This window comes from Pteropus medius, unplaced genomic scaffold (genome assembly GCF_902729225.1).
Source record: "Pteropus medius unplaced genomic scaffold, Ma_sr-lr_union100, whole genome shotgun sequence".
Lineage (NCBI taxonomy): Eukaryota > Metazoa > Chordata > Mammalia > Chiroptera > Pteropodidae > Pteropus > Pteropus medius.
In genome coordinates, this window is record NW_024354503.1 from 15,351,008 (window position 1) to 15,372,251 (window position 21,244).

A 21,244-nucleotide genomic window follows, 5' to 3' on the forward strand; every position below is an offset into this window, starting at 1 on the left:
AAAGAGAAGGCTGGTTACTAGGCTAAGACTGGTGCCTCACATGGTACAGGAAGGAAGAAAAGCCAGGTTCTGATAAGTTGATTCTTAAGGCATGACTAGCGCTGGGGAAAAAATAAAAATGACAAACCAAAGTTAGGGAAGACCTGAAAGGCATCCATGTAGTGTGCAGAGTGAGAAGCCAGGAAGTACTTGGGACCAATCCCCAGATACAAGGCGGGCAGACAGGAAAGGCAGGGTGCTGGTCAAGGAGAAGCAGGTGTTGGAGAATTGTGGGGAGGGGAGGAAGCTGAGCATCACAAGGTGGCAATAGCAGGCAGGCCAAGCTTTTGGCTGAGACCACATGAGACAAAGTTTCCAAGGTGTCCCCCACCCCGCTCACCCACAACCCATTAGGGCACTGCCTGCCCAAGACCCCCAGGTCCCCTGCCAGCAGCATACCAGGTCCACATACTCCAGCACCATGTAATGGGGCTCAGCCTCACGACACAGCCCCAGGAGCCGCACCACATTGGCATGGTTCAGCTTCCCGAACATCTCAAACTCCCTGCGGAAGTCCAGCTGCTGTTGCTCGTCCCGGCTCTGCAGGCTCTTCACAAGCACCAGGGTCTCTGCCACTCCCTCCTCCACGCCCTGCGCCTTTGCCAGGAATACCTCTCCAAACTCACTCTTCCCTGTGGATACAGGTCTGAGTCAGTCAGCTGCCTACACCCAAGCAAAGGGAGCCCCTGACTTGGGGAGGTGCCTTGCTTCTATCACACAGTAGGGACTTTGCTGCTCCTCATCACCTGGACTGGGCAGAGGCCTAGTTCTGCTGTGTGACCGTGAACAAACCCCTCCCCCTCCTGCCCTATGCTTCAAGTCCACAACAGTAAAAAAAGAAACAATGTGGGGGGGATTACTATTCAGGGTTTTCCAAAGGGTGGTTTGTATGAGAATTTTAGGTGGCTCATCATAAACATGTCTTAATAGTTATGTTTTAATGTATGTTCAGAAAAAAATTTAACTAGCATGAACCTCTATTTTCTCACATTTTTTTCTAGAACACAGCTAATGAAAGTTTCACTTTTTAAAAAAGGAGTCAATCTAAAGAAAACATTAAGTCAATAACACCCGGGAATGACAAAAGCTGTGGAGGTGAGGTGTGAACGACAAGAACTGAGGACACACTGGTGCCCGTGCTCCCCTCCACCTCTAAGGTTCTAGGTTTGAGGCTTCAGAGCCAAGAGCCCTAACGTAGCCTCAAGACAGAATCAGTGGCCAAGGCAACATACCCAGTGTGGTGATGGCCTGCAGGCTGGCCCTTGGGAAGTGCATCTTGTCACATGTGCTGTGGCGTTTGTTGGTGGCTGCAGGGCAAGAGCCCAAGCTGGTCAAGGCCACTTCCTCTTGGATCTCTGCTGAGGGCTGCCCATTCTGCAAAGGCCCGCCTGGGACGAAGGGGGCAAAAGAAGAGCGTCAAGAAGAAACCTGACACTCAAGCCACCAGCGAAACCTCCCTCAACACCCCACTTTCACCAATGAGTCCAATCCCCGTGTTCCACACAAAAGAGCCAATCCAACTGATGAACCCATGGGGCTGGGGGAGAAGGTGACAGGCATCCTTTACGGTATGACCACTTATTGATATAGCTGATTACAACCTCTGGAACGGAACAAACTGTATGAGTTTCATCTGAATAACTGATCCCTGGACACCATATAGACATAAGGGTTTTTGCTTTCATAGGGCCTTGTTTGTGTAAAGCCCTAAATAGGCACAAATGGGAAATCACAAGGGAGGCCCAGGTCTTGCTCCTGAACACCTCAGCTTGTAGGGGAGACCAAGCAATGCCCCTAGGGAGCTCCCAGTTGAAGGAGAGGAGAGTAAGAGGAGGGAAACAAGCAGATTACCCTTCAGGGAACAAACTCAAAAACAAATGGGTAGAGACAAGATGTGCAACAGAAACATGAATACATACACTAATTATATCCATGGCTTAGTGCTACAGGGAAGAGAAGGCAGAGAAACATAGGAAGCTGGCCCAAGAGGCTACAATGAGGAAGTCTTAAGCCAGATTGCTCCGAAGCCAAGGCCCTGGGAATCTGCCAACTCCAGGCTCCCAGCTGGGGATGGGTCAGCTCTGCTCTGGCCTAAGCTCCAAAACCCAGCCCTGTGCAACCCGTCCGCTTCCTCCAGAGCCGCAGCGCTCTCCACCATGGCCGCAGGAGGGCGCTCAGCACCGGCACATCGCAACACCACCCTCCTGCAGTAGGCCCCTCACCATTAAGGCACTCCATCTCTGGCTCCTCGCCCTCAGGCTGCTTCTGAAGCCGCTTGGCCTTGCAGCGCTTCTTGCAGTAAAACATGAGGCCCAGCACGGCAATGATGTAGGCCACGGCGGCGCCCACCGACAACCCGATGGTCTGGATCATCTTGTAAGGGGGCGGACTGCCTGGGCCCTCTGACTCCTCCAGCATAGGCTTGTCTGAGAGAGACAGAGAGAGGTCTAGGCAAGAGCCTGTGAAGCAAACCCAGCCTTACTTCTCTACCAGCCCCTCCACACCTGACTCATGACAACTTCCCAGACTCTTGATAGCCTGACCAAGCCAGAGAGACCTGGGGAGGGTCACCGTTGTCGCTGGCTTTAACAAGGGCCAGGTCCTCAGGCCTCACTGAGGTCGTGGTGAGCGCTGAAGGAGTTGAGGCCGGTGATTCCCAAGTTGGCTGGGACACGCATGCAAACCATACCTGTCGGGGCGCCACCACAAACCCACACTGACTGCTAACAAGCTTCCTAAGTGACTTGATACCATGAGTCAGGCCCTGCAGAGAAGCATCTGGGAACTTCTAGTTTAGAATCTCAGATATTGTCCAGATCAGAGCAGGTTCTTCAAGAAACATATGTGTAGAAAGGGTCTTCTAGCCTAGAGGCTTTCAATGGCCTAGGGTCTCAAGGAGAAAGTTAGGGGAACCGACAAAAAGAGGCTCAAAGGCAGATGATATAGGATCCCCCAACTCCTACACACATTCAATGGCTCCAATTAAGGGGCCTGTCACTTCACTGTTATCCAGTTAAAGTCCCACATCATACTTTGTCTAGAAAAACAGTTCTGCTGCTGAACCAAAAAAGCTTTGAGAACTTCTCATTTATATGCCTCCCATCTTACAGTTGCAGAAACAGCCCTGGAGAGGAAATAACACCTATCTGTAAGGGCCGCAGCTGATTAGCAGGAGAGTCCAGACTGAAACCACAAGTCCCTGACCTTAGTTAGGGCCTTTTACCCAACACATCATCCTCTCTGGGCCTCTAAGACAAAGGAACATATCTTGATGTGTCCTGACCTGATCCCCTCCCTGCCCAGGGAGACATGTGGCTGCTGCAGGAGACCTGAGAGAAAGTATTATAGGACAAGCATACCCCCATGCACAACATGCATACACACCCCAGCTGTAGAATGTTAAATAAATGACAGCTCTAACAAGAAAACTGAGACTGTGCCGTGGCACAGCGTAGGGGACACAGCTGAAACCCACCCTCATCAAGAAAATGGCTTAAGTGCCTTCTGCGTACAAGGGGCAAATGAGTACAAAGATGAGAAAGCAGCCTGGCCCCACTACTTCCTGTCCCCGGCCCATACCCACGACGTAGAGGGGGGCCTCCGTGTGCTTGATGTTGCAGCTGTTGCCCGCGATGCAAGTGTAACGGCCTGAGTCCTCTGGGGCCACGTCATGGATCACCAGGGAGCCATTCTGGAAGATGTGCATCCTGCCAGGACAGAAGCCACAGCGCTGCCCACCTGACCTGCTCATGGGACACTTGGCTGCAGGAGAGGTGGAGTAAGTGTGGGAGGGAGACGGCCCTACCTAGGTCCCAGCTTGGTGGGGTCCAGAATGCGGTCTTTGCCTTTCCACTGAATGAGTGGCTTGGGGTCCCCCTGGGCCTCACACCGCAGCAGGGCTGTGTGCCCCTGGTACACAGTTGTGCGCTCAGGCTCCACCTTGAAGGTGATGAAAACTGGATGGGAAGAGCCCAGCAAGGGCAGGAAGCAGTGAGCAATGGGGCTGGCAGGGTGCAGGCTGCTGCCCCACAGGGCCTGCCAGCCCTGGCCCCAGGGCCCTGTCATGGTCGCACCTGCCACTGTAAGCTGGACATGAGCACGGATCTGGCCTTGCAGCCCATTGGAAGCAATGCAAGTGTAGTTGCCAGCATCATCGCGGGTCACCCTGGAGAAGTGCAAGGTCCCGGCATTGTCTGTCACCCACTCTGGGAGGCTGCTTCCATCTGTAGGGGCAACAAAGAGAAATAGAATTGATCAGGGTTATATGGGTGGCTGGCTGGCAATGCCCTCAGTCATTATCTCTAATCAAAAACATGTCATCACTCCCGACTATCCACAAACAAAGTAAAGCCCAAACTCCTGAGTCAGGCATTGGGAGACCTGGTTATTTACTCCTTTTCCAATATGTCAGTCTTGCCTCCTTCTATTGCCCTATATAACATTCCACTTCTGCCAAACTGGACTTCTGATTGAGACTCGAATGTGTCTTGTTCTCATCCTCACTGCCTGTCATTCTTCCGTCCCAGAACCCTTCCCTGCTCTTTGTCACCATCCCAGGCTTCAGATCCATTTTGAGCCCCACTTTCCACAGAAAACTCCCAGACGACCCGAGCATACGAGCTCACTTCCTCCTCAAAACCTACAACCCTCCTCTCTAACTCTCACTGTTCATGGGAATGTAAAAACTGGTCCAGCCCCTTAAAAAACAATTTGGCAATCTGCATCAAGGGTTGTAAAACTGTGCATACCCTTTTATACATAATTATTCCATTTCTGGGAATCTTTCCCAAAGGAAATAAACCCAAATCCAGAAAAAACTTTGGCTTAAAGATGTTTATTACGGCAATAAAAAGACAGAGAAAGAGAGAGAAGGGGAGGGAGGAACGGAGAGAAGAATGGTTAGCAACTCAAATCTCTAACATTTAGGGAATATTTAAGTAAATTATAGTGAATGCGATCATTGGAATATTATCGCAATCATCAAAACCAATGTTTATGTATAAAAACATAGGGGTAATGCTTGATGTTAAGTAAAAAAGGATATAAAGTCAGTTATCTGCATGTCCTTTTTTTATAGTAAGCATGACTTACGTAAGTTTAATAAGTGAAAATGTACATTAAGTACAGTAAGTGAAATCACTTTATAAAAACAAAAAGATATGCATAGGAAAAGAAAAGGGCACGCACTCAGAAATGATGGATGGCAGGATTATGCTTTTTCTCCCAAAATTTTCTAAAGGAGCCCAGGTTACTTTTATGTGGGAAAGACGACTATTTCGAAAAGGGAGAAGGGAGGACACTAGAGCACTGTCTGGCCCAATCCAATCACTGGTTGTCTTGAGTTGTTTTATACATTGCCTAATGCTATAATCTGACCTCTTTTGTGTCTGACTTTTTTCTTCCTAACTGGACTATATATAAATTGGCCCTCTATTTCTAGCCTTTCCCCACAGTTCCTGGCATGGTGCTGGGCACTCAGCTGGTTCTTACATATGCATGCATCTGACCAGTGGATGGCCTTGCCCATCCCCCTCCCCAAGCCTACATGATACCCACCTGCTCGTATCCACTTAATAGTGGGCTTTTCTCGGCCTGTGGCTGAGCAGGGCACCGTGGCCTCCTTGTCAAACTCCATGCACTGCTGTGGCCGGGGTGGTGGTGTGAACTTGAGCTTTTCTGTTTCAGTAGAGGGAGGATGGGTGGGTGGAAAGAGGAGGAACTAAGGCAGCTAAATAGGCTGGGGGCAGACCTGAAGACTGTGAACTCTACTGCTCCTTCCCCATTCACTCTCCTGCCCATGAGGCAAGGTGCTCTCCCCCTGCATGCCAGCTCACCAAGCACTTGCACACGGGCTTGGGCCTCAATGCTGCCGGCTGGGGTGCTGCTCACACAGCGGTACCAGGTCCCATCATACACCTCCACGCTGTTGATGCGCAAGGTCCCATTCTTGGAGACCTCGAACCGCGAGTCCTGCAGCACACAAGATACGATCGTGAGAGGTCTCAGTATGAACCCTCACCAACATCATCCTGGGGGCAGCCTCAGGAAAGACCACTATGGAGGTCAGCACAGAGGGGAGCAGTGGGACCCGCCACCCGCAGTAATCCTCACTCTCACCTCCGAGATGAGCATCTGGTTTCTGTACCAGATGATTGTGGGTTTCGGTGTGGCCTGGGTCAGACAGTGCAAGTAGCCTGGCTTGCCTTCCTCCAGCTGGCTATCTTCGGGCTTCTTCAGCCACATGGGCACAGCTGGAGGGGAGGAAACAGTGAAGAGAGATTAACGTGTCTGTGAAACCAAAGGATCCAATCCCAAGAACTTCTAATACCCAACTAGGTCCTGAGTGCAGAAACCGTCGTCTGCTCAGGTGCTAACTGTAGCAATTACCCCTTAATGAAGGCCTACGGTGCCAACACGTTTTGAATAATACCTAATTAAAGGTCATGAAAAAATCCCAAGATGTAATGGTGATTTGCTATAACATGAGAAAGATGACTGAAAATTCTGGTCTGTGTAACTCCAAAACCCTTGCTCTTTTTATTACACCATAACACTCAGGCCTCAGATCTCTGTTCTGTTTTAGAACAGAGATCCTCATTCCCTGAATGATCTCATCCGGCCCATGGCCTTCAACACCACGAGTGGATAATTCTCAAACCTAGACCCTGACTCCTGACTTCCCCCGTGAGCTTTGGATTTGCAGCTCTAACTCCCCACTGGCATCCCTACCTGGCTATCTAAGGGGCATCTCAAAGTTTAGATGTGCAAAAGAGAACACCTGATTTCTCCTAAAACCTGCTCATCTCAATTTTCCCATCTCAGTAAATACTGCCACTACCCTGCAACTGCGGAAGTCAAAAATATAGTCTTGACTTCTCTCTACACTCTATATTCCCCACCATGACATTCATTCTACACAAACACTATCTACCTTAGCTCTAAAATACACACCCTGAATTTGACCACCTCCCACCTCCACTGCTACCCCTCTGTTCAAGGCCCTTCATCCTCTCCCTTAGATGATTACAGTCATCTACTAACTGGCTTCCCTGTTTTGACTCTTGCCTCTAACATCCTAGTCTTCTCAGAGCAGCCAGAGTGATCTTTTCAGAATGTTACTCTCCAACTCAAAAATCTGTAAGGACTTCTCATCTTCAGACTCGGTGTGGCAGACTGTTTACAAAGATGTTGTAAACTGTTCTCCCATTCCTTCCTTCTTTCTGTAACATGATGTTGCCACTTTCCCGTCAAGAGGTAGATTCTGTTTCTCTACTGCCTGGAATCTGAGTGGCTTGCCTTGTCCAACAATAGAGGCGACACTGTGCAACTCCTGATCCAGTGCCTTGAGAAAGAAGCCTTGCAGCTTCTACTTTCATACTCTAAAGCCAGCTTCCACGTGAGGAAGCTTGAGCTAGCCTGCTGGAGCAGCGATGTGGAAGAGAACCAAGATACTTGGGTGATATGAACTGCCAGACATGTGAATGAGGCCAACAGGGAACAGCCAGCTGACCTATCAGCTGATTACAAATATGCACAGGCCCAGTCAACAGCACATGGAGCTGATGAAACGTCCTAGTTGAATCTTCACCACAGAATCGTAAGCGAAACAATGACTATTGTTTCAAGTCATTACATTTTGGAGTCGTCTGTTATGCAGCAATAGAGAACTAACAGACTTGGAATAAAAGCCAAAGTCCTTCCTATATTCTCACATGGCCCCATGTGATCTAGTCTCCATCTCTCAGACAACCTCAACTACACTCATCATCACTTACTCAACTCAAGCCACACAGGCTACTGCTGTCCCTCCAACATACAAGCCTATTTCTGTCTCAACGCCTATCAACATGGCTCCCTCCTTAATTTAGGCATCAGCACAAATGCCACCCTCTAGAAGTCTTTGCTAAACTTCCTCAGGCCCTCCTGTGTCTGTCACTTACTGTATTTTCTTTTTCTTCATGGCTCTACTGCCACCTAAAATTATCTACTCATTCATTCAACTGTTTTTCTTGTTTTCTTTGTCAGTCCTACTAAACTATGAGCTCCACGAGGAGAGGGATTTTTGTCTGCTTTGTTCACTGCTGCATTCCCAGGACTGGGAACAGTGCCTAGCACAATGAATGCACTCAATAAATCTATTGATGGAATATAGTCACGAAACTCTCCCTCCTCCAAACTCTAGCCCCTACCCCTCCACACCTCATGCACTCACTCTAACTTCACAGGCTTCCTTCTCAGAGTGCAGTGCAGGGCACAGGGCATGGCTCAGGCAGTACCTGACTGATCAGAGCCAGCCTTCCCCACCTTCAGCATGCATAAGCATTACCTGGAGCACTTGTTAAACACTCTCTGGCTGGGCTCCAACCCCAGAGAGTCTGGGTCAAGAGATCTGAAGTGGAGTCCCAGATTCTGCAATTTTTTAAAGCACCCCCAACGAAACACGTGACCCACAGACCCGGAATGGAGAAAGGCTAACTGGCTGCTTGTATTTGCCTGCTGTGTTGCCGGGGGAAGTGTCCTGAGCACAGGTTACCTGTGTGCTGCAGTTCCACCCTGAACCAGGTATCTGAGTACAAGTGAACAGGTCTCTGAGGTTTCAGCATCTTAATAGGAACTTCAAATTTTCAAAGCCCTTCCATGTTCAAAATCATTTTGCATTTTTGAAATTTATCCACTTGAAAAGATGGAGAAGTAAATGGAAGAAGCAGGTTGCAAAACTATGTGTACGTATATAGAATTTATCTTATATATCCTTTTAAACTACCATAAAAGAAAAAAAAATAAATTTAAATAAATTTTTAAAAAGTACCATAAAGGTTTAGAACAGGCATGGTGCAAAGAAAAAAGTAAATAAATCAATTCCTATGCCTGTAGCAAGGGTATACAGGTCTTTATCATATGCACTTTCATTCAATTCATTTATTATAATTTTTACTCCTTTTCCTCTCTCTTATTTCAGTAGTATATTCATTGTAGAAATCTAAAAAGTATAACAAATAAATAATCACTTATAAGTTTGTTCACTGTTGCCTCCCCCAAAAAGAAAATTTTTTTTCTATTTCATCCATCTTTCTAATCATCTTGTAGAGTAGGTAGTGGGTTATTAGCCCCATTTTATGGATGAGACCGAGCCCTAGCAAGGCAGGTGACTTGTTACTCGTGGTTGCTCTGTGCACTGGGGAGAGTGGGACCTGGGTGTCTAGATTCTAGTCCATTACTTCTTCCTCTGCAGCCAGAGGACCATTTTTCTGTGAGGGCTGTCACCCCAACGTCCATGCCTGGCTCTCCAATGTCCACTCCAACATCATCTCCCAGCAGCTGACTGATTTCCAAGCCTACAGGGCCCAGAGCTAAGAGGGCATCAAGTGAGCACCAAGGAAGCCTCTATCCATCACACCCAGAGCCCAAGACTCCCTGGAACCTGGGCGTCCCTCCACCTCGCCTCAACCTTCAGGGTAAGGGTGCTCACTGGCCACAGTGATGTTGACATTCTGTCGCCGCTGACCGGCCAGATTGGCTGCATGGCAGGTGTAGACACCGGCATCGCTCTCGGCAGTACTGGTGAATACCAGCTCATGGCCCTTCTGGCGGACTCTGCCATAGGCGGGCAGCCTGACTCCTGAGTGCTCCCACCACACACTGGGCTCCGGCAGGCCTTGGGGGGGCAGGCAGGCCACACGCTCTTCGTTGCCAGCTATGAACACCCGTGGCTCAAATGGTGGCATGTCTTCAATCTCTGCAGGGATGTGATCAGGACAGAAACGGTCCGATTAGTGTGGGTCTCAGGGTATTCAGTGTTCTTCCACAGCAAACTTTGGCCCTTTCCAGCACAAACTCTCCCATATAACCCTCAGGGTCACCTCTTCGCACCCCAGCATCCTCGACCTCCCTCTGCCCTCTAAGTTGTTTTGAATGGAAACAGGAACTTATATCTCTACATGCCAACAACGTGGAAGGAAGCCCCAACCTCGGCACCTCAGACCCCGGACCCACCTGCCAGGTGAAGCGTGGCCTCCAGGATGACAGGAGGGCCCCTCTGGCCCTGGCCTATGCAGCGGTAGACTCCGGCATTGCGTGGCCGGACCTGGGTCAGCAGCAGGGACCCGTTGGCAAACACCGTGGCTCTGCGGAGGTGTGGAGGACTGTAGAGGGGAGAGGGTGCTATTTGGAAGAAGCACCCACAGGCCTCCTTCTAGAGGGGAATGTGATGCAACCCCATCCCACAAAGGTCAGAGATATAGGAAGGTGTCAGCCAGGAACCAAGTAGAGAGAAGGAAGCCAGTATACCACATTAGTGTGTATGCATGTGTATGTGTACATGTGCATTTGCTCGTGTGTGTGCGGGCATGTGTTCCAACTATAAGAGACTTAGCTCTTGGAGTGGTGAGGCAAACAACAGTGTTTAAGTGAGAGACAGCAAGTAATCAACAGCGTGCAACTGTAGAGACAGACGGGCCACCTTCCCGTGGGGTCAAGACAAGCCTGCCGGTAAGGCATCCAGCTCCAGCAGTTAGTAGCCCCTTGGCCACACCAGATGAACTGATGATGATATCATCAGGGCTGAAGTCAGATGGGATCCAAGTCCCTAGCCTATGGAGCCACAACCTCAATGACCACGGCCACACCTGGCACCACTGCTCTCATAGGGCCTAGACGAGGACAGAAGTCTCTATAAAGGGGCCAGCATCTCTCAGCACCTTCTAGAAGTGTTTGCTTCCTCCAAAATACATACATGTGTGTGTATGTGTGGGTATAAGGTGTCTGCCATCCAACCCAGACTACGATCACCCAGGGCCCCTGTGTCCTTCCATCCCTGGGTCTCTACCCGCTGATTCCAGAAGATACATGTAGACAAGAAGGGAGGGGGAAAGAAGCAGAGCCACCACTAGCTCATCCGTGTCTCTGTGGGAACTGGAAAAAGATGCCCTTCTTGAAGACTTTCCTTTGTTGGACCCATTTGGTAACAGCAAGACATTCTACTACCATCTGCTGGAAAGCTGAAGTAATACATGCACAGATCTATGATGTCTGTGATATGATTTGCATTAGCTTTTAGAGAATGCACTGTGCCATACACAACCTGTACCACCGTACTTGAAGGTCCCCTGCCAGATGCCTTACCGGCTGCGGTTAGTGATGGGAGTCTCATCCTCAAAGACCCACTGCAGGCTTGGAGGTGGCTGCGCTGAGAACTGACAGTGAAAAATGGCCTCTTCATTCCTCGCCACTATCACGTCCTGTGGCGCCAGCACTACCCTGGCAAAGCTCTCATCTAAGAAAGGGGAAGCACAGGCATGTGAACAGGCAGAGTGGACAAGCCCCTCCCATCCCTTCCCCACCTTCTCCATCCCCATCCCAGGCTCACCTGCAATGCTTAAGCTGAAGTTCTGGCTGCTACAGGTCTGGCCAAAGGCATTATAGGCACAGCAGGAGTAGACGCCACTATGATCAGGGCTGGCTGGCCGGAGGGTCAGATTGCGCTCCTTGCTGCTGACCGTGTGGTTGCTCTGACCCTCGGAGAGGGGGCTGCCATCTCGGAACCACTGGTAGGTGGGCCTGCGGGGCGAGGGGGTCAGCAACAGGGAGGCAGCAGTACTCCGGTGGCCGGTGGACAAGATACGGAATCAGAGAATCAGGGCTAGATCCCTCGGTTTACAATTGGGGAAACTGAGTCCTGGGGAGGGGAAGTGACTTGCACAAGGGCACATAGCAATTCGGGGGCAGAATTGGGTTGAGATCCTAGACCTCTCAGCTCCCAGAGTCCAGGATCACTCCGCAACAATGTTGCCCTCAGGTCGCCAGGGGCTGTCCTGAAGCAGCACAGGGGCAAGGGTGATTACAGAATGAAATGAAGTGCATTTGAATTGAGTCCAGGATGTGGGGAGACATTCTTTGCCTGTCTAGAATAACCCTCTCCAACCCCACCCTCACAACTGGCTCCTTACCGAGGGTGCCCATCAATGTGACAACGCAGAGTGACCTGGGTCTGTGGCTGGATCTCGGCTTCCAAGGCTGGATGCTTCAGGACCACAGGACCAGTCTCAATCCCTGTAGCAGAGGCCACAGTTGCAGACTGAGGGGCAGAGCAAGAGTGGGAGGGGAAAGGGGAAGGAGGACAAGCAGGAAACAATGGAACCTGGGGGCTCTGAGCCAAGGGACAGAACAGGGAAGCTCTGTGAGGCTGAGCCCGGGGCTACACAGAGAGGCCACCAGAGACCGACTGCCTGCCCGGTCTCTGGCAAGTCAAGCCTGACACTTGGCCATGGTGCCTTACTTTTCTTGCCATTTGCAAAAGTGTCCAGCAGATAAATGACCTAAGACGTGAAGAGAAGAAAAATTTGGAAAAATTAAAACTTTTAACCTTCTCTTATCTATACAGCAGAAAGAGCTGACCATACTGCATTCTGCCTCATTCAGCTGGAAATAGGAAAAGCTGAGGGAAAGGAGAGGTCCCGCAGGGCTCAGGAGTTGAGGTGTGGCGGTGGGCAGGCATGCCCCAGGTCTCACATTTAATGTTGAAGGAAGCATTGGCACTGTGGGCCTCCTCTCCGGTAGCCTCATTCCGAGCCACACACTGGAAGGCTCCCGAGTCCTGCAGCCGGTCTACAGCTGCAAAGCTCAGGCTGCTGCCCTGGGCGAAACGCCGCTCAGTGTCCTGGACAGGGGCCCCATCCAGCAGCCAGTACACATGTACTGGGCCTGAGGCCTCCACCTCACAGCGGAGCAGAGCCCTGCGCCCCTGAAGTGCATCCTGGGATGACGGCTCCTTGATGAAGATGATAGCTGCCTGGACACCTGCAGATGAGGACATGGGAGAGGCAGGGTCAGGGAGAGCTGCAGCCACTGTCCTAACACAGGTCATCCATCACCCTCTGTACAAGAGGTGAAAAGGGGCTGCATACACAGCAGACATCTGATAAGTGCAGGTGAGAAGGATCATGAGACCACAATCGCCAAGTGCGCATAGAGGAACTTTTAAACTGTGCTGGGTGCTCCACAGGATGCCGGTCTGGAAAGAGACAGAAGACAATTATACAGGCGACAGTTAAACTCATGCCCGGTGAATGGTCTGGGCAGTCAGTGCCTCTAGAGCAGAGAAGAGGGAGGAGCCAAAAGGGTTGAGATCAGTGGGTGGCACTGGTGGCATAAAAAGAGGACCTGCGGGACCAGATCACAGGAGGTCTTGATACGGGGCTGAGAAGAAGCAGGGAACATTAGCAGGTAACCCCCACCACCATCTTCAGATTCCAGGACACCGAGCAAAGATTAAAACATGATCCAAAGAGCATCTCAGGATTACTGGCACATACACATTCACTGAGGTTCCACCGATCAGGGAGGATGCTTTCAATCCCACCCACAGACACTCTGCATTCCAGTGTTCCCCAGAGTCTTCTTTGAGAGAGCCCACTCCATTAAGAAGAAGCCAATATTCTCCTGCATTGCTACAGATCAGCTCTGGCCAGGACCGGGTGGGCGGGGGGTGGGGGGCACCACCAGAGAAGAGGGGACCTGCAACCAAAGGTGGAACCATAGCCAGCGAGAACAAAGGGAAGAGTGAAAAGCCTGTGCTGAGCAGCAGATGGGCTGGGGAGATGGAAGGCAGGGCCGGGCAGGTGGCATGGTTACGGCGGCAGGAATAACACACTGGGCTTTGTTCCTGGCCCACGTGTGTGCCCTGCAGAGACCCAGAGCTGCTGGGCTGGGAAGACCAGCCTGTCAGGGGTGGCTGACAACACAGAAAGGGAAATGCTGCCTCTCCAGGAAGAAGAAATGGGCCACCTGAAGCAGCTGCATGAAGCAGCAGGCTCTGTGCCTCTGGCCAAATTGGGCCCAGCAAGGGTGGAAATAGAGGCCTACGAATCTTGTCCATTCCCTCTCAAACCACTGGAAACCCATCTCAGGACCCTCTAGGGCTGGGTCCAGATGAGGTGCTGCCCCTGGTGTTGGTCTTTCCCCAACATCCTCGGAGAGGCCAGCGCACAAGACACACAGAGCTGGAGACGGGCTCAGAGCATCCTCGTTAATTCTCAATGTGGTACTTACTGTTAGCTCACTAGACAGGACAATTCACCATGCTGGGCTATCCCAGCCACTGTACAAGTTAACCAATTGGCCCCCTGGACACTGCTAAGCACCCCCAGTCACCCTGACAACCCAAACACTCCCACTCACTCCCAAACACCACATAAGAGTGTGGCACCGGCCCTGCTGGGCAACTTGGTACAATCCCTTTAAACTGAGGTCCAGAGAGATGATGGGATTTGCCCAAGATCAAACAGCTAATCTGTGGCAGAGCCAGGACCAACAATAGCCCCATGCTTTTCCCAGCCCCGCCCAGGAACTGAAAACCAACCCTGGAAGTATCAGATCCTATAATGGGTCTCACTCCCCGTGGAAAGGTAGAGGTAAACACACCTCATGCAGACAGTGCCAGGTACACAAAGGCACTCAGCAACCACTGGCTGAACTGAGGTAACCTCAAAGGAAGTGTGAGGGAAGAGCTGGTGAACATGGAGGCATCTGGAACCCTTCCTTCCGGACTACCTCTCATGACACAGAAGGGTAGGGTAGCCTCGAGCTGAGGCCCCAGCGGGTCTCTGTGAATGTGACTCAACAAAATCTTGGAACCACAGACCCAGAACTCCAGGAGGCTCATCAAAAGCTAGAGAGATTACCTGCCTCAAAGTGTAGGCGAACCCCCACTTCCCCACTCAGCTTCTCCAGACACAGTGGGGAGCCAGGAGTCTCACCCACGCAGAGTAACGTTAGATAAAGTTTGGAATCAGACAGGTCTGGCTCAAATCCTGACTGTCACACTTGCTGTGTCTGACCTTGGGCAGAAGTGCCACAGACAAAGCTAACTCGGTAAACAGCAGCTACCATTCTTATTACCATGAGCACCCTTCCTGCCCAAGGACTCACTTTTAAGAACATTAGAAAGCTCTCCCTTGCAAGGCCCAGGAACACTCCCAGAACCTGGATGGGATGGAGCCACCACAGCAGAGAAGTTTGAGGGGGAATAATCAAATGGGGGTGGGATAGAGGCTGTGGGGTTGCAGGAACCACAGACCACTGGCCACAGAAACCTGAGCTAGGAGAAGAGATGGCATGACTCAGAGGGGACCCAGCTAAGCCTCCAGCATCCCCTCCTGGGGCTGGGGCTGCCCCGTGGCTGTGGTGAGAGATGCTGCATTCCCAGACTGCCACTCAGAGCCCCCTGCGCCCCCACGATAGGCCTGGGAAACATCAAAGCCAGCCCCGCGGGGCCCTCTGTCCTGACGTCAGCTCACAGCAGGTCCTGGTTAGTGCTTGGCTGGGGCAGACTTTAGATGTTACAAAGGCAGGGAGAGCAGCCACCAGGCCTTCTCCAAGCCCTCCGCGCCTGCTCCGAGCCTGCAGCTGGGCCATGAGGCTCCTCACACAGGAGGCAGGCCCAGTGCCATGGCACCCACGTTTTCTGAGAAGACAGTGTGAGGTGTGCCCAGTGTGGCCACCTGCATAGTTTGCAGAAGAGGTCAGTCTGTTGTTTTGTTTCGGGGGGGGCGGGGGCGCGGACAGGCAAGACACTCAGAGGCAGACTGAGGAGTCCGTGGCAGAAACTTCAGACTCCAGAAAAGGCAGCACTGGGATGTGAGAAACTCCACCACAGCTTTGGCTGGTACGACGACAAAAAATGGAGGACAGCAGTGACAGAGTGGCAGGAGGCTTTGGGAGACTGAGGGGGTACCTGCCTCAAGGGGGGACATTTGCCAGCACGTTTCTGGCCCTGTACTACCTCTGACTTGCAGATTCCTCTAGGGCTGGGCTCTAGGGAAGACCTTCTCTGGTGGCACACTGTCCTGGGCTTCCCAAAGTTGCGCCCCCTCTTTCACGGTCTGGCCGCACCATGAACCATGCCTTTTACACATAGGCCTCACAGACTACACGGCCGATGTGGCCCCTTAGGCAGCCCACTCAGTGCAGCAGCTTCGATGCTGCCCAACAGGCCGGCTGCTCCCTAGCAATGCCAACCTCGCCTGACCTCTGTACCCTTTCTCTTGCCATGAAATGGGGATCCCGCCCCTACCACTCAGGCTGTGTGAGGCTAAGTGGGTCCACATATTCAAAGCCCATAGAACAGCATGAAGCACACGGAAGGTAGGGAGCTGCCCTGCTGGGCAAAGTGGGCTCAAGAAGTCTCTCCCCAATGACGGGAAGGCAAAGCCATCTGCCCACACATGGCACTGACCTCGACAAAGCCGGAGCGGCAAATACCCAATAAGGACATTTTCCAAGCTGTTTCCTCAGCTCCCCAACAGCCATCTATATGCAGACACTCACTCTGCCTGAGCCCTGGCCCCAGCCCCCTGAGAAAGGGCTATGTGGGCAGCAGCCCAACTCCCGCTCCCCACCCCCCAGCTAGCATCTGGTCTCATGCCCGCCCTCCTTGCTGCTCTCTGGGCTCCAGGCCCAGTCGACCCATGTGTGAATACGTGTGCATATGCGTACACACATATGTATAAACATGATTTTATAGAGAGCAGAGAGCAACAGGAAGTTTTTCTGTTCTGAAGTAATTTCAGCTGCTTCAGTCCAAGTATCCATCTGGGCCACTCAACTACCCATCTCTTGGTGGGCCAGTCCTAGGGAAAACACCCTCAGGACACTGGATAGGCCCCAGAACCTGCCAAACTTGACTAGCTGATTTTATCTACCTTCTCTCCCTCTTACAAAAGAAGATTCATCCTTTGAACAGATAGATACCTTAGGACCAGGCTGAGATGCTAAGCTGACCCTAGTTGGCCCCAGTATGGGCATTCTGTAGGTTGTGTGTGATATCAAATGAGTGACTGTGACCTCTCCCACGCCCAAGGCCAGCCAGCCACAGAAAGGTGACTGACTTCCACAGCTAAGATTCAGTCCTGGCTGCAGGTCCCCGGGCCCTGTAGGTTCAGAACGTCCTGACTCCTGGGTGACTCCGAGAGCCCAGGCTAGGTGGCTCCTGTTGAGGAACACAGACCACTTAGGTTGGGCAACTTCCTGTGCCCTGTCTGGGGTGACAGAATCAGGACACAGGCCTGGAGACACAGCCCTCAAGCCAAGAACTGCAAATGCTCCAGGAAAGAGAATGGGTCCCAGGCCTACTCCTTCCCCAGAGGGCCAATGCTCTGTACCACGGACCCTTGGCCTTCAGGGACTTCACTGGCACACTTCCAGCTGCTCTGGAGCCACTCCAAAGGCCTGTGGCCCATAGACATTTGGAATTTTTTGAAGGAACAAATCTCAACTGCCGTAGGAACAAGTCACTCAGATGGACAACAAGCCCAATTTTACCTTCCTCCCCCGACCCCCGCCGACCCCATTCGCCCAGGTTGGCAGAAACACAAAGTGCTGAATGGGATTGGTGAATCTGGACATCTGGAACGTGGAACGTCCCTCCCCACTACCACCAGCACACCACCCATGGCTTAGGCACCAGCAACTGGGACTGATGATAAGCCCAGAACATCAGGTTTCAGAGCGTCGCTGATTGACCACAGCTGACTCTGAGACCCAGAGGCAGAACACAAAGTTCTGCCCCGCTTCTATCTTCCCAGTGCCTACTAAAGGCCCCAGGTATGCTTACAGGAGCCCCATAGCCTTCCACAAGCCATCACAGCTCTGGCTCTAAGCAGCGCAGGGGGGAGCAGAGCCAGGGGCCCAGCTGAGTTTTCCTGTCCTGGGATTTAACTGTAAATATCTGGAGAGGTTCCCACATCCGGATTAGAGGAACAGAGCAAAATCACCAGGGATTAGGGCAGAAACAAGCTAGCAGGCTAGCTCTTCTACCTTAGATGAAAACCACAACTCAGACCTGCCCTGCTCACTCCTGGGAGGCCCTGGAGGGGAAGATCAACCCCTAATGGTGGAAGCAGGTCCTTACATCCAGCATGGTGTGGCATCTGAGACCAGGGAGACACATACACCAGCTGGAGATGTGGCTTAAGATGCTCCCTAGCCAGCAGCCACACCGTCTGACCCTGGAACTGGCCTATCTTCTGCTGGGGCTGTAGGAGCCCTTCGAATGCAGCGACCTCTTCAAGGAAGCAGCTATGAATTTAAAATCCAGCCAGAGTGATGCAGTGTGATCAGGCAGAAGGAACATACAGAGAGACATGGGTTCCAGTCTCGATACAACCACTAAAAAATCAAGTGACCTTGGCCAATCCCACCACCCCCGCACCCCGCCTCCAGGCAGTTTTAGTATTTGTAAAATTAGAGAAATGAGAGGATGCAACTGGACAGTCACCAAGATCTAACACTGGGTTCACAGCAATGATCCTCAGAGGCAGTTACAGAAACAAAGGGCTCATTCCCCAGAGTCTCCTCCCCACCCCCAAGCTGCTCGGCCAGCCCCTAGAGCCCATGAGGCAACTGTAAAGGCCAGCCCCAGGAGGGATTAAAAGTGATGCTATAAATGGCAGCTGTGCTAGTTGGAGGCAGCTGGGGGTGGAAGGCAGGAACCCAGCATCACTTCTGACAAGCTACTCCCATTCCTCTGGCTCAGTCTGCATCCTGCCTCCCCAGGAGATCCCACCTTGCACTGGCCACACATTTGCACTGACAGCTCACTGCCTGTGACACCCCAACTATTTCTGCCTGTGCTATGACTGAGAGTTACATCCCCCAAGCCAGACTGTAAGCTCGAGGAAAGGACAGACATTCATGCCCAATATGATATAGCTGTGTTCCTCAGAGGGCCAGAGCCACACAGTAAGTACCTGCAAACATTTATGGGAAGATGAAGTCACTTAAGAGTCTATCTGACCTGAAATCCTGTCCTATGTCCTTGATCCAATCTTGGCCAACTTAATTCTCTCTGGGTCTCGGTTTCCTCACCTGAAAAATGGCAGCCTTGAAACTGCATTTAGGGATTCTTTTCCAGGACCCTATGATTTTTAAATGAAATACACATTTTGTGTAGACACAGGAAAGTCTGAATATTTTTCAGGGAAGTAAAAAAACCCCAGAAGTTCTAGGGAACTGTGGCTCCCAGGTTAAAAATGTCCTTGGATAAGGTGATCCCTGAGGAGTCCAACAGCCTGGTGAAGTGGGGGTGGGGGAGGGAACAGGGAGAACCAGGTGTTCTGTGCACTCTCTGCCTTGGGACTGATCCATTCTCAGCCCCAAGGAGAGAGAGAGATAGCAGCCAGCTATCTCCTGAAGACACCAGTGAGGGGCCTGCGGAAATCATCTACATCGCAGAGAAAGGGATGGGGGCTGCTGGACCAAGAGACTGGGAAAAGAGCCAGGAGCTCAACCCCAGGAAGATCTCAGGGATGCTCAAACTCGCTGGAGGCTCCCCGCTGCCATTCATTAGTGCGGAGCCCAGACCCAGGCCCCAACCAGGTCTGACTCCCAGGTGCGGTGGTGAGGACTCTGGGAGACCAGAGAGAGAATGGCAGCGGATTGAGCCCAGGAGTGAGCTTCCCATGGTCCTTTCCTGTGGAGGCAGGGAACAAACAAACTAAATGACAGCCTGTAGCCACTACCTTGGTTCACTACTGGCTGGACCAAGCCTTAGTTTATTAATTTTCAGGACAGGCTCAGAAAACTCTGTGAGAGTTCATTTTCTGAGCTCTTTTTAGTCACCTCTGGGAGGCTGATAAGGCTTTTAGCACAGACTCCAGACCTAACCAGAGTGGCCACAACAGTTTACCCTAAATTCCCTGTGGAAGGGAGAATATGATTCCCTGCCCTTTAGGTGGAGTGGCCTCCACTGCTCGCAGTCGGGAAAGTCGTCCCTTAGACCTGCTCTGTCCGACGCTGCAGACACTAGCCACATGGGGCTATTTAAATGTACCTTAATTAAAACGAAAAATTGAAAACTCATTTCCTCCGACACACTAGCCATGTTTCAAGTGCTCAGGAGCCCTATGTAGCTAGCAACTCTGAATACAACGGTGCAGATACAGAACAGTTCCGTCTCTGCAAAAAGGTCCACTGGACAGGCTGCCTTAGCTTCTCTGACTGTCTACTTCTTGGCAGCCCTGTGCACAGGCATGTGACTTCTACTCCAAAGAACCCTCGACACAGGTCAGGCTCATTTTACAGAGGAGGAAACTAGAGTCAGGGCTATCCCAGTAAATGGCAGGGTCAGGAACTGTCCCTGGATCTGTCTGGCTCCTAAAACTTTCCGCCCTGGCTGCTTTTCATTTCTTTCACGATTCCCTTTTATCCGCATTTCCCCTACAACCATTCTATCATGTTTCATGTACATCCTTTTCTTTGTCTATGCTCTGATAAGATGTGATTGTTTCACCCGTGGCTATTTTTAACTCATAGTCTTGTATCATCTCTCCCTCTGCTTCTTACTTTTTTCCATTTAGCACTGTTTTGAAGATCGCTGTGGCCTTCTCCTACATCCTGCTGCTCTCCCCAAATGATGAACTACTGGGTTTGGGGAGGGAAGAGGCAAATAAATCTTTTTAAACAAGAATGTGGCTGAACATAGCTGTCCACAGTATGAAAATCGGTCTTTGAGTCCCCCCGCTGCTCTGTGTACCCCACCCTGGCCTCTATCGTAGCACCTAGCCCCACACTGTCTGCTTCCCCCACTCATCTGGGTATCATCAGAGCCTAGTGAAACACACATGCAAACACACATATACCAGCTTCTCCTGTTCCCCTTCCTCCTACCCCCAATCCCAAAAAGTCACTGAAGAGGCTGGACCTCGGCTGGTTTCAAAGGGATAAGAGAAAAAGTCAGTTTCATACTTTTATATTTAGAAGTGCTCTGCAAACCACTTCCTGGAGCAGACAAGAGCGGGGAATGTGAGGAAATCACTTTGCTATGTGTGATGTGGAAAGCACGAGCCACTCAGAGCCTATGGCAGCCACACACCCAGTGACACGCGGTGATGCTTAACACATGTGCAGGAGGACAACACGCCCCTTGGCAGCCTGGAGGAGACCCCATCAGACAATACATTCAACAGCCTGGCTGGCTGTGCCCCTCGGGGCCAGAAACGAGGCAGGGCCCAAGAGTCAGAACTAGACACCCTCCTCAAACTGACTACCCCACCCCACCCCAGCCTTCCTTTTCTTCTCCACCTGTCTGACCAACAGCTGCTTCTGGAAACCAACCCTTCTCTCCAGGGAACAGTCTTAGAAAGGGAGGCTCCAAGCTTTAGGCCTCAACCTGGGTCACAAAGAATCTAGGCTGAGGGAGAAGGCTAGGAAG

General features: G+C 51.4%; 1 protein-coding gene across 1 annotated transcript in view; it reads right to left on the bottom strand.

Annotated features, from left to right (window-relative positions):
* The window catches only part of PTK7 (protein tyrosine kinase 7 (inactive)), a 57,376-nt gene that overhangs the window by 11,696 nt on the left and 24,436 nt on the right, over nucleotides 1–21,244 (bottom strand). The window contains exons 2-16 of the mRNA XM_039854493.1: nucleotides 12,547–12,834; nucleotides 11,985–12,087; nucleotides 11,405–11,595; nucleotides 11,161–11,311; nucleotides 10,033–10,181; nucleotides 9,509–9,775; nucleotides 6,157–6,290; nucleotides 5,874–6,009; nucleotides 5,596–5,715; nucleotides 4,113–4,262; nucleotides 3,845–3,995; nucleotides 3,619–3,746; nucleotides 2,262–2,465; nucleotides 1,272–1,427; nucleotides 439–671 (exon numbers count right to left, since the gene is read on the bottom strand). Coding sequence (XP_039710427.1) covers nucleotides 439–671; nucleotides 1,272–1,427; nucleotides 2,262–2,465; nucleotides 3,619–3,746; nucleotides 3,845–3,995; nucleotides 4,113–4,262; nucleotides 5,596–5,715; nucleotides 5,874–6,009; nucleotides 6,157–6,290; nucleotides 9,509–9,775; nucleotides 10,033–10,181; nucleotides 11,161–11,311; nucleotides 11,405–11,595; nucleotides 11,985–12,087; nucleotides 12,547–12,834 — 2,561 coding nt within the window. The remainder of the gene's footprint in view (nucleotides 1–438; nucleotides 672–1,271; nucleotides 1,428–2,261; nucleotides 2,466–3,618; nucleotides 3,747–3,844; nucleotides 3,996–4,112; nucleotides 4,263–5,595; nucleotides 5,716–5,873; nucleotides 6,010–6,156; nucleotides 6,291–9,508; nucleotides 9,776–10,032; nucleotides 10,182–11,160; nucleotides 11,312–11,404; nucleotides 11,596–11,984; nucleotides 12,088–12,546; nucleotides 12,835–21,244) is intronic.